Raw genomic sequence first — 20,455 nt, forward strand, 5'->3', positions numbered from 1 at the left:
AAAAGACGTTGGATGTTTCCAAAGTGCTGTATCAAAGCACATTAATAGAAAGTCATGTGGAAGGGAAAATGTGGAAGAAAAAGGTGCACAAGCAGCAGGGATGACCTTAGCCTGGAGATTATTGTCAGGAAAAGGCCATTCAAAAGTGTTGGGGACTTTCACAAGGAGTGAACTGAGGCTGGAGTCAGTGCATCAAGAGCCACCACACACAGAGAGATCCTGGACATGGGCTTCAAACGTCATATTCCTCTTGTCAAGCCACTCCTGAACAACAAACAACATCAGAAGCGACTTACCTGGGCTAAAGAAAAACAGACCTGGTCTGTTGCTCAGTGGTCCAAAGTCCTCTTTTTTGATGAGAGCAACTTTTGCATCTTATTTGGAAACCAAGGACTCAGAGTATGGAGAAAGAATGAAAGGCACACACTGCAAGATGCTTGCAGTGTGAAGTTTCCACAGTCTGTGTTGATTTGGGGAGCCATGTCATCTGCTGGTGTTGGTCCACTGTGCTTCATTAAGTCCAGGGTCAACGCAGACGTCTACCAGGAGATTTTGGAGCACTTCATGCTTCTTTCTGCAGACAAGCTTTATAGGGATGCTGACTTCATTTTCCAGCAGGACTTGGCACCTGCCCACACTGCCAAAAGCACCAAAACCTGGTTCAATGACCATGGGATTACTGTGCTTGATTGGCCAGAAAACTTGCCTGACCTCAACCCCATAGAGAATCTATGGGATCTTGCCGAGAGAAAGATGAGAGACATGAGACCGAACAATGCAGAAGAGCAGAAGGCCACTATTGAAGCATCCTGGTCTTCCATAACACCTCAGCAATGCCACAGGCTGATAGTTTCCATGCCACACCGCATTGAGGCAGTAATCACTGCAAAAGGGGCCCAAACCAAGTACTGAGTACATATGCATGCTTATACTTTTCAGAGGTCCAATATTGTTCTATGTACAATCCTTGTTTTATTGATTGCATGGAATATTCTAATTTTCTGAGATTGTGGATTTGGGGTTTTCATGACCAGTAAGCCATAATCATCACAATTATGACAAATCATGGCTTGAACTATCTTGCTTTGCATGTAATGAGTCTATCTCATATATTAGTTTCACCTTTTAAGTTGCATTACTGAAATAAATGAACTTTTGCACGATATTCTAATTTTTTGAGTTTCACCTGTAGAAGGCCAGATCCTGAAGAGAAAACTCAAATACTTTGGCCATCTAATGAAAAGGAAGGACTCACTGGAGAAGAGCCTAATGCTGGGAATGTTGGAGGGCAAAAGAAGAAGAGGATGACAGAGAATGAGGTGGCTAGATGGGATCACCGAAGCAGTCGGTGTGAGCTTAAATGGACTCCAGAGGATGGTAGAGGACAAAAATGCCTGGAGGAACATTGTCCATGGGGTCACAATGGGTCGAACACGACTTCGCAACTAACAGCAAGCAATAATAAGTTTATCCTCAGTACCTGGCAGAAAAGATCAGAAGTCTACCTACAATGTAACATTTCCAGAATATCATCACAGGTGGGAAAACGTAGGGGAGAGGGGGGTCTTCAAAGCACTCCACTATCCATTTAAGCTCCACTGACCCCCATGTGATTTTTTTTAAAAAAAACCAATGAGGTGGCTGTGACCATCTCTGGAGAAGTCAGAATGTAACAGCAATTAAACAAACATCAGTTTATCCCTGGAAAAGGAGAGAGGGTGAGAAAGAAACACAATTCTGTCTTAATTCTCTTTGACAGAAGAGTGGACAAATTTGGCAGACTTTCAAGATTCTGTTATATTATACTTTATAATAATAAACTTCCAATAGTTTTTACAGTGTTTTTTCCTGACATGGCTTATCCCAATTTTGAAAGCTTCACTACAGTACTCTTTAATAAAAGAGCTTGTCTTTGTTCATGGAAATGGCATCATTTCCTCAGGGCATCGTTCTGCCTGCAGAAAAACTTGTTCAGGTACAGTTACAACATTAACAGCAAAAAGGATATAGAAATAACCTGTAAAATGTCATGCTACAGCTAAGCAGCATTTGGGACTAGGGTTACTTTATAATGCCTTGATCCATCCAGTTTTGGTTGCCACAATATAAAAAAAGAGACTCTAGAAAGAGTGCAGAGAAGAGCAACAAAGATGATTAGGGGACTGGAGGCTAAAACATATAAAGAACAGTTGCAGGAACTGGGTTATGTCTAGTTTAATGAAAAGAAGGATTAGGGGAGACATGATAGCAGTGTTCCAATGTCTCAGGGGTTGCCACAAAGAAGAGGGAGTCAAGCTATTCTCCAAAGCACCTGAGGGCAGGACAAAAAGCAACGAGTGGAAATCAATCAAGGAGAGAAACAACTTAGAAGTAAGGAGAAATTTCCTGACAGTTAGAACAATTAATCAGTGGAACAATTTGCCTCCAGAAGTTGTGAATGCTCCAGCACTGGTAGTTTTTAAGAAGATATTGGATTTGTCTGAAGTGGTTTAGGGTTTCCTGTTTAAGTAGGGGGTTGGACTAGAAGATCTCCAAGGTCCCTTCCAACTTCGTTATTCTATTCTATTCTACTTCAGCCAACAATTCAGCAGCCTGCATCCCAATCAATATGTCTTTCTTTTCATGGGAGTTTGTCAAAAAAAAGTTTGGAGGAACCCAGGATCTATTGCTGACTTTTGCTACTCACTGTGAACTGTTCATGGGGGATCATACAGCAGGATTTCTAAAGCCAAAATGGGTTTTATTCTGAGTCTGCTGAAAGAAGGAACAGCCAAATAAGCCATGCCCTTCATTGAGGGCAGTGATCCATTACTGAACAATTACCAGAACTTCATGCAAAGATTTAGAGGTACAGTTAATGATTTGGTTGGGGGAGCAGCAGCAGCTTGAGAGGTTTGCAAGCTGAAACAGAGTAACCACAGAGTTCATGAGTACTTATTGGATTTTCAATTAAGTGCCAGACAGAATGATCTTGCTCAGATTTTTAGGAAGGACTTGCTGATGAACTTGAGAAATGGGTCAGAGAGACAAGGCACACCAGCAAATCTGAAGGAACCTTTCCAACTTTATATATGAATTTTGATGGAGAATTGGAAAAGTTGAGGCACAGAAGAAATATTAAGGTTTTACAGCCACTCTCCAGCACTGCCTCCAGGGGTGGGTTGCTGCCAGCATTACTGCCAGTTCGGCACACAAAAGGCTTTGTGTGCACGCTCTCGCTTCACTCGTGAGCACGGCAAGCACACACTCCCTGCACATGCACATTTGCACCTAAAAATGTCGGTGCACGCGCACAACCTTAGAAAAGGGGAAAACATTACATTTTTGCAAAGAGGATTGTTCTGCACATGCTCAGAAAGGAAAATCAAGATGGCGCCGCTGACAATAGAACTGGTTTGGGAGCGTGGCAGGCCAAGTTACTACTTACGTGACCGAACCAATCTGAACTGGTAGGAGCACACCTCTGACTGCCTCCCCCCGTGTCTTACTTGGACACCAGGTTGGAAAAGCCATGCAAGCAGGATATTTACAAAGACCCCAATCCTCAACAGAAACAGACTTCAGTTGATGTTCCTGTTGTGGATCACTGGGACAATAAATCAAGATTGGCACAACTAAAGTATAGATTTCTGACTCAACCACAGAGTGCGGCACCTGTGAGACTGCGGACATATGGCAAACAAGTATCTGAACCCCTCCAAAGCCTTGTCATTAAGAAATTTTCCAGGTTTTCCTCTGCACAACTCAGCAGAAGAATCGTCAGACAATTAAGAAGAGCTCAGACAGCAGACAACAAGCTTTTAAAGCATAAGTCTGTTCTGACCCAGCTCCCCAAACACGACAAACCCTGAGAAGTGAAGTCAAAGATTCCTTTAATTAGGAGTGCTGGCAGGCCAAGCAAAAAGTTTCTCTCTCACTGCAGGCTAACAAGTCTGTACGGCTGGAAGATGAATAGCAATAGCAATAGCAATAGCAGTTAGACTTATATACCGCTTCATAGGGCTTTCAGCCCTCTCTAAGCGGTTTACAGAGTCAGCATATTGCCCCCAACAACAATCCGCGTCCTCATTTTACCCACCTCGGAAGGATGGAAGGCTGAGTCAACCCTGAGCCGGTGAGATTTGAACAGCCGAACTGCAGAACTGCAGTCAGCTGAAGTAGCCTGCAGTGCTGCATTTAACCACTGCGCCACCTCGGCTCTTGTCTGCCACATCTATTTGTCTCCACCACCTGCCTTTTATCCCCAGAGCTAGGGTGGGGCTTCACCAGCAGCAGTGGCTCTTCCTTTCCAAGGACCAGCCCATAGATTTCCACTGCTCTCCTCTCCTCTGCCTTCTGCGCATCGGCGCATCAGGCACTAGACCCAGATGTTCCTCCTCTTCCTCAACAGCCACCTCCAGATCTGGGGGCTGTTGACTCTCCATCTGAGGGCTGACGGACAGCCCATGCTCTGCCTCTTTCTCTCTCTTCGCCAGCTCTCCTCTCTCCTCTCCCTTGGAGCTCTCAGGTTACCTTGATGCTGTCCCTGACTCCCACACCACCACCTCCTCTGATTTGGCTGTTGGAGGGGCCTTACAGGCCACAACAAACTCTCTACTCTTTTAAATTCAAGGATGAGGCCACAATGCAACAAATTAATTTCCTCATACACATTTGTTAGAGAAGCCTATGCTAGCATAAATAATCAAGAGACAAGCACTTTGAATTGGTTCTGTTTTATGACACACAATTCTCTTGCTATTGACAATAAATAATTATACATTCTTGATACTGTATGTCACAGCTTACTCAGATGTCCTTATTGTGCTAAGCATTGATTGACTGCAAACTTGTGATCCAGATTTTCATCGAGAGCAAGGGGAAAAAACTCAAACTGTCAACAGACACATTTGCAAGCCTCCCACTCTTATCCATCTCTGTCTCCAGCATCATGTGTTGAGTCCAGAAAAGTATTCAGAGTTTGTGGATGTATTTGGAGAAGAGGAAGCAACTGCATTGCCTCATCAAACATGAGACTGTATTGTCACTTGAAGCTGACAGCTAATACCCCATTTAAAAGACAAGGTCCCATGTCTACCTGAGAGTTAGCAACTTTAAAAATATTTCTAGGTGACAATGTGAAAAAAGAATCCATGCACCATCCCCATTTGCAACTTTATTTTTTTAAATACAAAGATATATTCTCTGTTTTTTATGTGCATCATATGGATGACATATCACATATATGACACACAGGACTTTGTGTGATCATGACTGACATCTTGATTTGCTTTTACATTCCTTCCACTTTGGGTGCCGCTTGAGGTTCTCCAGATGAAAAGGGTCTTCTAAGCCATAGTTTGCATCCCAAATGAATGTTTGTGACTTGCAAGGTGCTTATTTAACGATCCCAATAGCAATAGCATTTAGACAAATACCGCTTTACAGAGCTTTACAGTGCTTTACAGACCTCTCTAAGCGGTTTACAGAGTCAGCCTCTTGCGCCCAACAAACTGGGTCCTCATTTTACCCACCTGGGAAGCAGTGACGTGCGGTGAGGTTTATACCTGGTGAGGCTCAGCTGGGCATCCTTTTGCGAAACAGCTACATTACAGAGATCCCTCCTTCCGGCCCTGGGAGTCCCACTCCAAGACCAGATGGCGTAAGTAGTCAGGACCCTGGTCTCAGGCTGTTGTCGCTAAATGCCAGGTCTGTTGTCCATAAAGCTCCTCTCGTCCGGGACTTAATTTTAGACGAGAGGGCAGACCTGGCATGTATTACTGAGACCTGGCTGGGCCCAGAGGGAGGAGTCCCCCTTGTAGAGCTGTGCCCAGAAGGATTTCAGGTGCTGCATCAGCCGAGAGCCCAGGGAAGGGGTGGGGGTGTGGCCGCTGTTATCCGGGAGTCGTTAGTTCCTCGTAGGGTCCCTGCTCCGGAGATTGTCGGGTGTGAGTCTTTGCTGTTAAAGTTGGACCTCAAGGGTCAAGTGGGTTTGCTGCTAACGTACCTGCCTCCCAACAGCGTTGCAGCAGCCCTCCCCTCGCTCCTCGAGTCGGTAGCCGAGCTGGCAGTTGAGTTCCCTAGGTTGATGGTCCTGGGGGACTTTAATTTGCCATCGCTCGGTGAAAACTCTGATGGGGCGCAGGAGTTCATGGCTTCCATGACAGCCATGGGCTTGACCCAAGTAATTCGAGGCCCAACCCACTCAGCGGGACACATGCTTGACCTCGTATTTCTCTCGGAGCAGTGGATTTATGATCTTGGTCTGAGGGGGAACGACATCATACCCCTGTCGTGGTCAGACCATTGCCTACTGAGGCTCGACTTCCGGAGGCCAAACCCCCACTGTAGGGAGGAGGAACCGACCAGGTGGTTCCGCCCCAGGCGTCTTATGGAGCCATCAAGGTTCCAGACAGAGCTTGGGGTTATTCCTGACACTTTCGCCCACAGTCCGGTGGAGACTCTGGCTGCTGCGTGGCACTTGGCAGCGTCAGAGGCCCTCGACCGGATTGCGCCACTGCGGCTCCTCCGAGGCGGCGGATCCCGGAGACCCCCTTGGTTTACCGAGGAGCTCCGGGAGATGAAGCGCCGGAGGAGATGCCTAGAGCACCGTTGGAGGTCCGATAAGTCCGAATCGAACCGAGCAATGGTAACCACCTGCACCAGGGAATATACTAGGGCACTTAGGGCAGCAAAAAGATCGCACATAGCCACCCTGGTTGCATCCGCTGAGTCCCGTCCAGCCGCCCTGTTCAGGATAACCCACTCCCTACTGAACAAAAGGGAGACGGGGGAACCCCTGCAGGGCAGAGCTGAAGAATATGCCCAATTCTTAGCGGACAAAATTGCTCGGTTTCGGTCGGACTTGGACTCCACACCTGCAGTTCCAGCCGAGGCACAGGGGGATCAAGTAGAACAGCTCTGGGTTGAGTTTCAGGACGTTACCCCCGGGGATGTGGACAAGGCCATGAGAGCTGTAAGTTCCTCCACCTGTGTTCTGGATCCGTGTCCCTCATGGCTGGTTGTTAACTGCAGTGAGGTGACACGAGGCTGGATCCAGGCGGTTGTAACCGCCTCCCTTCGGGAGGGGAACTTTCCCGCCGCACTGAAAGCGGCGGTGGTGAGACCCCTCCTGAAGAAACCATCCTTGGATCCAGCTGTTCTTAACAGCTATCGCCCGGTCTCCAACCTTCCCTTCCTGGGGAAGGTTGTTGAGAAGGTGGTGGCCTTCCAGCTCCAACGGTCCTTGGAGGAAGCAAACTATCTAGACCCCTTCCAGTCAGGCTTCAGACCCGGTTACAGCACAGAAACCGCTTTGGTCGCATTGATGGATGATCTTTGGAGAGCCAGAGATGAAGGACATCCCTCCATCCTGGTCCTCCTTGACCTCTCAGCGGCTTTCGATACCATCGACCATGGTATCCTTCTGCGACGACTGCGGGAGGTGGGAGTGGGAGGCACCGTGCTACGGTGGTTCTCCTCCTACCTCTCGGACAGGTCGCAGTCGGTGTTAGTGGGAGGGGAGAGATCGTCCCCAAGGCCCCTAAATTATGGGGTGCCGCAGGGTTCGGTCTTATCCCCCCTACTATTCAACATCTACATGAAACCGCTGGGAGAGATCATCCGCAGGCACGGGATTAGATACCATCAATACGCGGACGATACTCAACTGTATCTGTCCGCCCCGTGCCAAATCAATGAAGCGGTTGACGTGATGGGCCGGGGTCTTGAAGCCGTTATGGACTGGATGAGGGTTAACAAGCTTGTGCTCAACCCAGAAAAGACCGAGTGGCTGTTGTGTTTTCCTCCCAAAGATTTGGCCAATATTCCAACTCTCAGGCTGGGGGGTCAAATTTTACACCCCTCAGAGAGGGTCCGCAACTTGGGAGTCCTCCTGGATCCACAGCTGTCATTCGACCACCATTTAACGGCTGTGACCATGGGGGCATTCGCCCAGGTACGCCTGGTGCGCCAGTTGCGACCCTACCTGAACCGGGAGGCCCTCACAACAGTCACTCGGGCCCTTGTGACCTCTAGGCTGGAATACTGCAATGTGCTCTACATGGGGCTGCCCTTGAGGAGCATCCGGCGACTTCAGCTAGTGCAGAACGCGGCCGCGCGAGTGATCGCGGGTGCACCCCGATTCACCCGCATAACACCCATCCTCCGCGAGCTGCGCTGGCTACCTGTCGATCTCCGGATGCGCTTCAAGGTGCTATTAATCACCCATAAAGCCCTACATGGCAGTGGATCTGGATACTTGAGAGACCGCCTTCTGCCAATTACCTCCCTACGACCTATAAGATCCCATAGACTAGGCCTCCTCCGTATTCCATCGGCCAGCCAGTGTCGGCTGGCAACTACAAGGAGGAGGGCCTTCTCAGCAGTAGCCCCGACCCTTTGGAACGAGCTCCCCGTGGAGATTCGTACCCTCTCCACCGTCCGAGCCTTCCGCATAGCCTTGAAGAACTGGCTCGCCCGTCAGGCCTGGGGATAAGAATCGCTACCCCGCCCGAATGATGAATGTATGTTGTTTACTATTTTATTATATGTTGTTGTCTTAATGTTGTATTCCCCCCTCCCTGGTTTTCTGTGAGCCGCCCTGAGTCCCCTCAGGGAAAAGGGCGGCCTACAAATGCTAATAAACCTAAACCTAAACCAGCTCAGCAGGGCAGCGGTCGGCCTCGGCGGGGGGGGGGGGGAATTTGCATCGCGGGAGCAACCAAGCGCCCGGGTCTGCAGCAAAGGTGCTTGGTGGCTCCCGCGATGCAAAGTGCCCCGCTGCCTCCCCGCTGTCCCGGCCTGCATCCGCTGCTTCTCCAAGCTCTGCCGCTGGAAGTCCCGGATCGCCTCTGGGGGAAGGCTGAGTGAGAAACGGAGCGAAGCTTCTCCGCGGCCTCCCGGCACTACACAGATGCTCTCACAGGAGCACGTGTCAGCGGCCGGTGGCCCGGAGCAGCCCGGCTGTGAGACAAGGGAGCGCTTAAAGTAGCCGCTGCCGCTGCCACCATCACCGCCCCGCCGGGCGAAGGAGGGGTGGTGGCGGCGGCAGCGGCTGCTTTAAGCGCTCCCTTGTCTCGCAGCCAGGGCCGCTCCAGGCCGCCAGCCGCTGACACATGCTCCTGTGAGAGCCTCTGCGCAGCGCCGGGAGGCCACAGACAAGCTTCGTTCCGCTTCTCACCCAGCCTTACCCCAGAGGCGATCCGGGACTTCCAGCGGCGGAGCCTGGAGAAGCAGGCCGGGGCAGCGGGCGGCAGCATCGGGGATGGTGGGGCACTTTGCATCGCGGGAGCCGCCAAGCGCCCAGGTCTGCAGCAAAGAGCCAGCCTCCTCCTTCTCTCCCACTCCTCTCTCCTCTGAAGCACGCCCCGCCCAACGTAAGCGTGCTCAAGAAGACATGATTGGCTGCTTGCAGATCAGGAGGCGGGAGAATTAGTGCCTCTTTTCCATCTGAACTTCTTTGCCTTTTAACTCTTTATTAACTTTTAGAAGGCGAAAAATTCCTTATGGAAAAGAGGCCCCGAGTTCTCTCGCCTCCTGCTTTGGTTAACACTAAGCAGACACCAAGCCACTGTGACCTGGAATCTGGTAGCAACTATCTTGGCTTTAATTATTTAAAAAAATATATTTAAATTTCTTTCTTTTTCCTGAGGAGACTGGTGAGGCTCCGCCTCCCTTGCCTCTAGTGACTGCACGTCCCTGCTGGGAAGGATGGAAAGCTGAGTTAATCTTGAGCCTGGTGAGATTTGAAATGCCAAATTGCAAGCAGCTGGCAGTCATCAGAAGTAGGCTGCAGTACTGCACTCTAACCACTGCACCACCGTGGCTCATATTAATATAATGAGTTAGGATTGAATGTTTTTACAATAAACATTTCAGATTGTGCCAATATAGTTTCTGTTTGAAAGCCAAAGAGCTTAGCAGTGTCTTCTGATTTTTGCTATCTGATCATTTTTCTTATAAAAGGTCTCAGCTAGTGTTAATATATAAAAACAAAGTATAAGAGGTTGGATTTGGATTCAAAATGCCCCAAGATACAAATAAGCATGATTAAGTGCCTTTATTCCATAAATACAGCTACAGTTTTAGCCTGAAAGCATTTTACTCTCCCATTAATATATGAACATGATTTGGAGCAGTGAAAAATTCTCATAAATAATTATGATCCATCTTCAGTTTTATTCTATGTGGGGTTAAAATTAGAAAGTATTATTAAGTACTTGAGAGGACACCAAGCCAGTTAGCTGTTGTATATTAACTAAGATACATTCTGTGATCCCAAGAGTTTATATAAATAACATGATATCTCTGTAGATTTCTTAAAGAGTTGTGGCAGTTGCATTCTATTGGACACAAGATATAATTTATGATCATAAAGGTTTATATAAATAACATAAAGTCCCTGTAGGTTTCTTAAGGAGTTGTAGTTGCATTATATTGGACACAACATTATTATACAGGTTTTTAAAATATTTCTGTCATGATCTAATGCAAACACATTAAACCAATCAACCAAATGTCTAGGGATAATTGTTGAAGGAGTGCTAACATTGTGTTTTTCTTTTTGATGCTGAGTTTTCTGATAATTTTCTGTACTAATCCTGGATGACCTAAACTGCATCACACTATATTTCACCATTATTTTTTTCTTATATTCATTATCAAAAATATACTGAGGAATTATAGAAGCTAAATAAAGCCAATTAGGATGATACATCCATATGGTTGAATTCAGGGGAAGGACTGAAAAATGTTAGCAACCTGGTTGCTGGGTGGGCGTGGCCATGGTGGGCGTGGCTTCCTGCACCACAGTTGTGGTGGTGGCTTTTCGCCATACACAGCCTGAGGAGACTTTCCTTGAGACTCTGGGAAGGTGAAAACGGCCTCCCCCGAGCTCCAGTGGCTGGAAACAGGCCCATTTTCAGACAATTGGTCCTTGCAACAACCGGTTCAGTGAACTGGATGCAAAATTAACATCCAGTTCACCGGTGCGAACTGGCTGAATCCCACCCCTGGTTGAATTACATTGTTTGTCAAAGGACTTTCAGGTCAGATTAAAATGTTTTTATTTTAGTTCTGGTATGTCATTCTATCTTCAAGAGTGGTGACGTGGCCTAGAGGTGGAGCTCTCACCTCACAAACAGGAGGCTGTGAGTTTGATCCTAGGTAGAGGCAGATATTTTTCTCTCTGGGCGCAGTGAGAATATATCTGCTGAACAAAACTCCACATTGGTGACAGGAAGGGCATCCGGCCATTAAATACTCTGCTAGCTCCATTCAATTGCCCAGACTCCACCCCACAAGGGATTATGGGATAGTTAAATGATGAAGATGATTTCATTCTATCTGTAGCAGGAGTGAAATTCAAATTTTTTCCCTACCGGTTCTGTGGGCATGGCTTGGCGGTGGGGTCATGTGACTGAGTGGGCATGGCCAATGAGGAAGCACTGTGGAACTAGGCCCTTCATACCTGCATCCAGCCTGCCGGAATTCACTGCACGAGGGCAGGATTCAGGAATGATTCCCGTGGACAGTCTGGACCCCGCTGCTGTGGAGGAGAAAAACCGTGGGGGAGGTACCAAGGCGAGAAGCGAAAGACTCACCAGGCAGAGATCAGCTGGGCCGCATGGTCGAGGCATGCAAAGGAATCAGGGAGCAGCAGCAGCTATACCTCCAGCATGACTCTAGGCAGGCGAGGTGCAAAAAGGAGTGAGTTGGAGGGGTGGGGAGGGGAAGGGCTAGACAGTGGCGTGATTTACCAGTTCTCCAAACTGCGCATAATCACCACCACCAGTTCTATAGAACCTGTCCGAATCTGTTGAATTTCACCCCTGATCTGCAGCCTGAATAGCCTAATTCCAAGCGCAGTCACAAGTCAATTAGGACAACTTTTAGGAAGAAGTTTCTTTAGAAACTATTTAAAAGACTCCCATTTATCTATGGCCAACAAAGAAATTCTACCTGCTAAGTTAGGGAAGTCTGAAGTAAAATGATTCACTTTACAAAGATTCATGTTTGCAGAACAAAAAGCAGTTCTTTCTTTTGCTCTTTTACACACACACACACACACACACACACACACACACACTGGTCTTGTTGTATTTGGGTCTTTTCCCATGTAAGATTGAGAATCTCAAGATTGAATCTCAATCTTACATAGGAAATACAAGACCAGTATACCTACACCCATGAAAATCTACGAAAACAAATATATATTCTTTATTTGAACATGTTCCGTCCCTCAAAAATCAGGATCGAGATTCATTTTCTCCCTTTCCGCTTTGCATCTGGAGAAAGGATTTACGTATGTCTAGTTTTGCCCATGGATATTACAGGAACAAAGACAGGAAGCTTTAAAACATCAAAAGGCTTTAGGAAGACTTTAAAGAATCATCTCACTTTTTGCCTGTCTTGAGCTCTGAGATCAAATGGCCAAGAACTGTACTGTTTTCCTGAAGGAGGGTCTCTTATTTCACAGAGAGATTTTCAGCTATCCTGTAGCACTAAGAGATCAGAAATTCCCCTTCAGGGAAATTATGCAGTCTTATTCTGCCCTTATTCCTTTCTTTCAATGTAGTTTGTGTTTTATTATAAGGCATGAATTTTTACTGAAACAGACTTCTTTCCTGTTTTCCCCATCAATTCTATGCCATCTATTCTAGATATCAAAGTCAAATGAATAAAGAACATATCAGATTTTTTCTCTCCTGGAATTGCCAGCACTATGCACTGTGGTGAATTCCTCAAACCAAATCAGATTGATTTGGTGATGCTAACACGGTGAAAAATCACAGAAGCAATGACCAAATGCAAACAAGAAAATAAGGCCCTGTCTTATTTTCAGTGAAACACAGTACATAAATACATATAATAAATTCCGTGTAAGTATTGTGGAGTATGAATGGAGGAATTGGGGAGAAATTAGTTATAACACTCTGTGGAGAAATTAGTCGGTTGGAAAGCTGAAGAGCAGAAACAGTAGGTAGGCTCTGAGTTGCCAAAAAAGAAACAACAACAGCAGCCAAATAATTTGCTGAACGTTGGAAAGACTTATGATATGAAACAGACCAACACTAGGCTTCTAAAGTGCTGAACTTGAGGAGAAATCTGTACCTCCATCAATAGATATAATGCTGCCAATTGTTGGACTTGTTCGATAGCCAGGCCACAGAGGGTCTAGACAGACCATTTAAGAATAGAAAACCTAGCTTATTCAGGCTATCTGCAAGATACCCTTCCTGTTCTCAGTAATCTGAGATTATGCATGACATTGTGTGTGTATGTGCGCCCAAGCATGTAAGCGCATCTGATTGTCTGCGTATATCAGAGGTGTCAAACTTGATGTGTTTGACCTTGGGAGGGTGGGGGTGGCCAGCTTGATGTCACTAGTGCTTGTGGTGGCCTGAGTGCTCTTTCAGTTGTCATGGCCTCCTGTACTCCTCTGCCAGCAAAAAAGGAGCTTGGGGGCAGAGCACGGATCTGACCCATGGGCCTTGCCTTTGACACCTCTGGTCGGTCTGTCTGTCTGTCTGTCTGTCTGTCTGTCTGTCTGTCTGTCTATCTATCTATTATGTGAGTTGCAACTTTAATATAATAATTTGTTGATTATTAATGCAACTTTTCCTGATGTACATATTTTCTGCATTGCAGAAAAGTTAATTCAGAGAATGCAAATTTATCAGTCTCCTTAAAAATCCACATCAAACAAACTTCTTCCTTCCCACTGATATGCACTTCTAATATTAAAATCATTTCAAACTCATTTAAATTTGTTGCAGGATATGAAGCTCCTTAATAGTAATATTCATTTTTTTAGGCAGGCTAGTCAAAGTAAAACTCATGGAATAGAACAGTTCTATATTTTGAGCGGGCAAATTTAATTAAATGTTTAGTATTTAGACTTTCAGTCTTTTCCTGTTCATTATGCATCTATTTTGCTGTAACAATATGTTATGCTGAAGCTGGTGGAAGAAGATAGTAATATATTGGAATTCTGTTTAGTTTTTTTTTTTTTTTTCCATACTTACCCTATCAGTTTTTCCTTCTGTCTGAATACTGGTGCGACTGTGAGCATCATGGTCTTCTTCAAGGTCAGATACATCTTCTAACTCCTCTGGGCTCTGGAAAAGAAATATCACATTATCATTCAATTCTGCCATGAAAGCAGTGATGGGATTCAAATAATTTAACAACCAGTTCTCTGCCCCTAATGACTGGCTGTGTGGGGCATGGCCATGGCCAGGGGGTGTGACAGGCAGCAGTCGGCCTCCTGCACCCCCCAAGGAGCAGAAACAGGCCATGGGGGGCACATCACCCCCCGTGCCCCATTTTGGGCCTAGTAGGCCTCCCTGCAGTCTCTTGGGAGCAAAAATGGGCCGTGGGGGGGGGCACCACCTGCCCGTGCCCTGTTTTGGGCTTAATAGGCTTCTCTCCACTTCCCTGGGAGCCAAAACAGGGCACGTGGGGACTCCTGGAAGGGGCGGGGAAGGAAGTGGCATGGCCAGCCAGCAATTTAACAATTGGTTCTCCCGAACCAGCCAAATCCCATCACTGCATGGAAGATATCTCGTCTGTGGATTATTTCTTTGGGGCATTTTTTATTAGTACTTAATCACATTTAGTCCCAAAAGGAATTGAAGAGGTTGTTCTAGGCTTCTTCCACTATCTAAGAAGCATGAATATTCTTTATTCCGCAGCATTTTAGAGATTTACAGTACAGTAATAATAACATGTGTTACATTTCTCATAATTGTACAAGGTTTGTATGCTGATATTATCAAACATTTTATCATTATGGTATTGCAATATATTTATGGGTATAGAAACCTGATTTGCATGCATGCACCCACCAGCCCACCGCTTTCACAACCCAGTTCCCTTCTCCCCCCTCTCCAGCCAGGCTGCCAGGCCGCCAAGCCACAAGTTTGGGGACTGCGGTCCTAGCACATACAATTGGAGATCTGCACATGCTTTTGGAAATGAAGACAGGTCTGGTCTCAACCCATTTTCTGTCTGAATAAATGAAGAGAAGAATCTGGAGACAGTGTTTTTACTCTGTCCCCATCAGATTTTGAACCTGTTCTCATCAGTAGATGAGTAATGGAGAAGATAACATACACTGAAGGTTTCTGAGCCTGATATAGCATGAATTAAGTCACTTCAATACCACCACTGTTCTCAGATCTTCTCAATCCACAGGAATTAGTTTACAAATAATCACAAGGATACACTCTGAGGCCCTTTGTGAAAGTCAAAAGATTTTCTTTTCAGATGGGGTAATCTGTGCTCTCTTCAGCTTTCCCAACAGGGAATAAAATGCATACTTCATCATAAAGTTATCCAAAATCTCAAACATCTCAAAATGCAACATCAAAGCAATATGTCTATAAATAATTAAATGATATGGTATCAGCGACTGGGAAAGAAAGATGGCAGCAAGCAGGCAGGATTATAGAAAACTAAAGAATGAAAACAATAAATACAATTATCACCATCAAATTCGTCTTACCCAAAATCAATACAAAATCCAGATTCCCAGGAATGATGTTAGGGTACCCCTTCCTTCAGACACACACTTATTTTCCCACTCCGCAATCACAATCCCTGATTATAAACTTGTGACCTCCTGAGACATCCTGTCAAGATTGAACCGCTTCGCTTCTTTCAAACTTTAATGCTTTTCAACTTGCCAATGAACTGTGGGGAAGGAAGGGGGAGATAGAATGCTGTGAATATATGTGGAGATTGTGAGAGCTTGGCGACCATCAAGGTCGCCACTGCAGATGCTGGAGAAAGAGAGGAACTGTTCCCATAACAAAAAGATGTCTCATAATTGGGCATCGTCCTCAAGTCTCAATAAGGGTTTATTATTAATCTTCAAAGCACTCGTCATGTTCTGCTGCCATTTTTATTGCTGTTTTTTTTTTTTCCAAAACAGAACTAGAAAAATTGATTTTTTTTTAATTGTATGGCTATCTTGGAAGAATTCTGTGAACCAATGGTGCCTTTGGGATTCTGTTCCTTTTTTTCTATTCTTCTGAGTCAGAAAATCACCCTCCCCTTTGTTTCTCCTTCCCTCCTATCCTTTCCCCTCTCCTCCTCTCCCCTTCTCTCCTTACCTCTTCTCTCTTTTCTTGGTCTAATTCCTTTCTCTTTTTCTCTCCCAGGAAGTTACACATATAGAGTATAAGAGATGCCATCACCTCACTACAGTAAGTTTTAAACAGCAGTAAAATGAAGCAGCAAGAGTTCATGCAGGGTCATGTTAATACGTTGCCATTTTGCCTCTTACCCCAAGTTATTACTATTATAAATTATATACGATATACTAAATTATTACTATATTAATTTATTTTTATGTAGTGTTATTGCATTTTAAGTCTATTTTTTAGCTTTATTAATAATTACAAATGTATAGATTTTTATTATAGTTTTGTTTTATTCTCTGCCCTAAAGGCCACAATAAACAGTTTCATTGTGTAATTGTATAATTTTACTTGTATGGAAAGATTACCCATGAAGAAGTGCCATATTTTGAGCTAACAGGGAACTAATTTGATTACACTATTTTGTGCCTACTCAATTGTAAATTTCCTTTCTAAGTGCTGAAGAACAAAGCAATGTATTTGTTTTCATAAGCATTAAACAATGTTTGAATGCAGCTCTCACACATTTTGCATATGCCACTTAGTGGAAATTCAAAAACACATTAGTACAAGATTACTTACCACATATAAAAAAGAACTTTAAAAAAAAAATTGGGATGTTTTATGCAGTGATTCTTATATTTTTTATTTACCAAAAGTTGGCCACAATACCTTCCAATAGCAATGAAATTCAAATGGCATCAATTCATTGAAATAAGAGGTATAAACAACAGCGTGTATACATTTTTTTATTTTTCATTACATTTGAAAGTATATAGGACTTATATTTTTAAAGGATACTTAACTATTCTTTACAATATGTATATATTTTAAGTGGACATATTATGGATCATTCATAAAGAATGCAATGTGAGTCTTTAAAAACAAAATGGAAATATTATTCGCATGTTTGATCTGCTTGCTTTTCAATATATATGAGATGACTAAATCTGAAGCAGCTTTTTCATATGCTAGTATAACTGCAACTTTTATTATTATCTGTCTCTTGGGCAAACTTTCTGCAGGAGTCCTAAATAATCCACAATGAAAAGAGCTTAGTATTATCGGAGACTATGAATAGGTTTTGGAGCAGAGGTGTTCAGGCAGAGGTGGTATTCAGCCGGTTCAGACTGGTTCGGGTGAACCAGTAGCGGCGACCTAACACTAACACTAACCATAACCCACCCTGGATCTTTACCGTCCTATTTAACCACATTTTTGAAGTCATGCACATGCATACAAACCACACATGTGATCAAAGCACATGTGCAGAAGTCCGCACACATACATGGAAAGCATGCATGAAATATTTCTGCTGGGGATACTACCAGAACAGTATAATAAAGGGAATGCATATTTAATGTTGCATGTAGTCACAGCAGCAAGAATAGCGTTTGCACAATGGAAAAATTAAGAGGTCCCAACAGGTGAAAGTGGAATAAAATTTTTTAGCAAGTGCTGAGATGGATAGATTGATACTTAAGTTAAAAGAAAAGGTAGAAACAGAATACTTTTTAACATGGGATATATTTTACCAATGGTTAACTAACAAAAATGGAGGTTAGAATTTAAAAAGAATTCAAAGAGAATCGCATTGAAAATATTGTAAAATAGACAAACTAATTGTTTAATTAATTAATTAATTAATTAAATTAATTAAGCATTAATTAATTAGGTGCTGAGGGGGTTGCCATTAACTGTTTGAAGCAACCCTTATGTGTGCTGAAACAGCTTTATGTCAATCTATGCCTTCTGTAGGTGTAAGGCTTGCCATTGGTTGATTTCCTGCATACATTATAGGCTTAATTAATGCTCTCGCTAGATCTTATATTTGAGACTGGTTTTAACCATGTTATTGTAATGTAGGTACTGATGAGTTAATATGAAATGCTTGCATCTACTTCTTGTCTTTTGGATGTATTGTTTAAATCAGGGGTAGACAACCTTTTTATACCTACTGCCCACTTTTGTATCTCTGTTAGTAGTAAAATTTTCTAACCGCCCACCGGTTCCACAGTAATGGTGGTTTATAAAGTAGGGAAGTAACTTTACTTTATAAAATGTATAAAGCAGAGTTACAGCAAACCCCTACCGCCCACCATGAAAGCTGGAACGCCCACTAGTGGGCAGTAGGGACCAGGTTGACTACCACTGGTTTAAATTATTAAAAGGGACTAATTGTTTTAAATATTCACATTTCTTTAGAAGTAATTTTGAACTTCTCAAAATAATGATATTTTTATTTCTTCTTCCAAGACTTGTAGACATGTTCTGGTGGTGCCAAGAAATAATAGCTTACAGAGTAGAAGGCAGGGATAAACCTTATCAATGAAATGTTGAGGGATTCAGTAAAAATATCTCTGAAATACTAGTCCAGTGAAATATTTTATATATATGTGATATGACAAACTATAAATGTGTTGAAATTCATTCATTCACTAACCTCACAACTGATACAAAAGCTACAAGTGGAGCAAAAAGTATTTGAGGTTGGTTTTAACCATGTTACTGTAATGTAGGCACTGATGAGTCAATACGAAATGCTTGCATCTACCTCTGTTTGTCTTTTGGCTGTATTGCTTAAATTTGAATATATTTTATATAGGATTCTTAAGCTTAAAATAAACATATCATGTTATAAAAATGTATTTTGCTAATTAATCACCCTTATATGTAAGAAAATCCTGGTGAATAAATAGATAAATGAAAATAACTAATATATTATGAAGGAATTTTCTATAACTATCAGCATACTTGAGTGGAAATGTGTATCTAATTTCTGTGCTCAATTCATGAGATTAATATTTGTTACAAGTTGAATTTGAATCAATTATACATGGAATTTTGGTGGCCAATGTATTTTTCTGCCGGGTTCCTCACCTGTTGAAAACTATTTTTGAAAAGTTACATTGTCAGGTCTGCAGCCATCTTTTCTTTTGGATCTTTGGCCTGCCACACTTTCTATTATTCTCCTATGCATTTTCTATTGTGGAAAAATGGGAGGGGGGATTGTAAGGAGTTACATACTATGTAGCCATAACAAAATTCTTTCTAGAAAGCCAAGGTCATCCTTTGTCTCTGCACCTGACTGGAATCGGATGGGTAAAACTGCGAGCATGGCAGTGGGAGATTGCACTATGTGATGGACTTGTGGGTGTGGGAGCAAGATCTTGAACTTTCAACTGGGTGGGGAAAACTGGGAAGTTTTCAGATTTGGGTTTTCCCAGATGTGCCAACATGGCTCTCTTAATAAATTGGATCTTTGAGCAATACTTTGCCTTGGACTCTGCTTTACTTTTGGATGTTATTTGGAACACTGACATATATTTAGTGATGTACGGTTGAGCAAGACTATTAAAATCTGTAAAGAGGTAAGAAACAACTTGAACGAGGAGAAACTTTTCAGCTCTTCAGAATAGGCCATCCAAGAAATGGACTCCATGACCACTGTTGGAATTCTACTTTTCTATTTGCAGAGCATAATTACAGAATTATGAAAACCTAACAATTCCCCCCTCTCTCTCTACCCCCTCTCCCCTTCTCCCTCTCTCTCTCCTCTTATAAAGAAGAAAATCAAAGTGGGTTAATTTTGAGTTTCTTTCTCTCTAGTTCAGCTCTTTAATGCTACAGCAGATATTTCTGTAACTGCCCTTGCATTCTTTCTTCAAGGTTATGTTCACACTCATCTGTAGGATGCTGTTAATTCCATTTCACTTCTTATTTCTTCTTCATTTGTTTTTAAAGAAGAGGTGGACAGCCTTTTGTCTGGAAAGTTATAAAGTCTCCTCAGTGATGAAATTCAAACATTTTCCTTTCCAGTTCTGTGGGCATGGCTTGGTGGTCATGTGACTGGGTGGGCGTGGCTTGATGGGCATATGAGCAGGCGGTGTGGTTTGGTGGTCATGTGACCAAGTGGGCATGGCTGTACAACTGACTCACACACAATGTAAAAGCAGCTGGACTTCACACAAAATGGCCCCTGCAACAAGCAGGAACCTCACACAGGCACAGAGAGCTCAAAAACAAATGATCACACAAAATAACACAAAAACTACACAACTGACTCACACACAATGCAAAAACAGCTGGACTTCACACAAAATGGTCCCTGCAACAAGCAGAAACCTCACAATCAGGCACAGCTGACTGTTGCACATCTGATCATCGGAACTTTTTTTAAAAACTTTTTTTAGCATTTTTTTTTACTACTGGTTCCAGCAAACAGTAGCATTTTTTACTACCAGTTCGGGTAAACTGGCCCGAACCAGTAGCATTTCACCCCTGAGTCTCCTAATTGAGCTCCAAAGTCCTTTCCAACTCTGTTATTTTTG

The 20,455-nt window shown here is 43.7% G+C and overlaps 1 protein-coding gene across 1 annotated transcript in view; it reads right to left on the minus strand.

Annotated features, from left to right (window-relative positions):
• The window catches only part of CTNNA3 (catenin alpha 3), an 878,552-nt gene that overhangs the window by 109,615 nt on the left and 748,482 nt on the right, over positions 1-20,455 (minus strand). Inside the window, exon 13 of the mRNA XM_032232234.1 lies at positions 14,007-14,099. Within this exon, the coding sequence (XP_032088125.1) occupies positions 14,007-14,099 (93 nt within the window). The remainder of the gene's footprint in view (positions 1-14,006; positions 14,100-20,455) is intronic.

The sequence above is a fragment of the Thamnophis elegans genome, chromosome 15 (assembly GCF_009769535.1).
Source record: "Thamnophis elegans isolate rThaEle1 chromosome 15, rThaEle1.pri, whole genome shotgun sequence".
In the NCBI taxonomy this organism is placed as follows: Eukaryota; Metazoa; Chordata; class Lepidosauria; order Squamata; family Colubridae; genus Thamnophis; species Thamnophis elegans.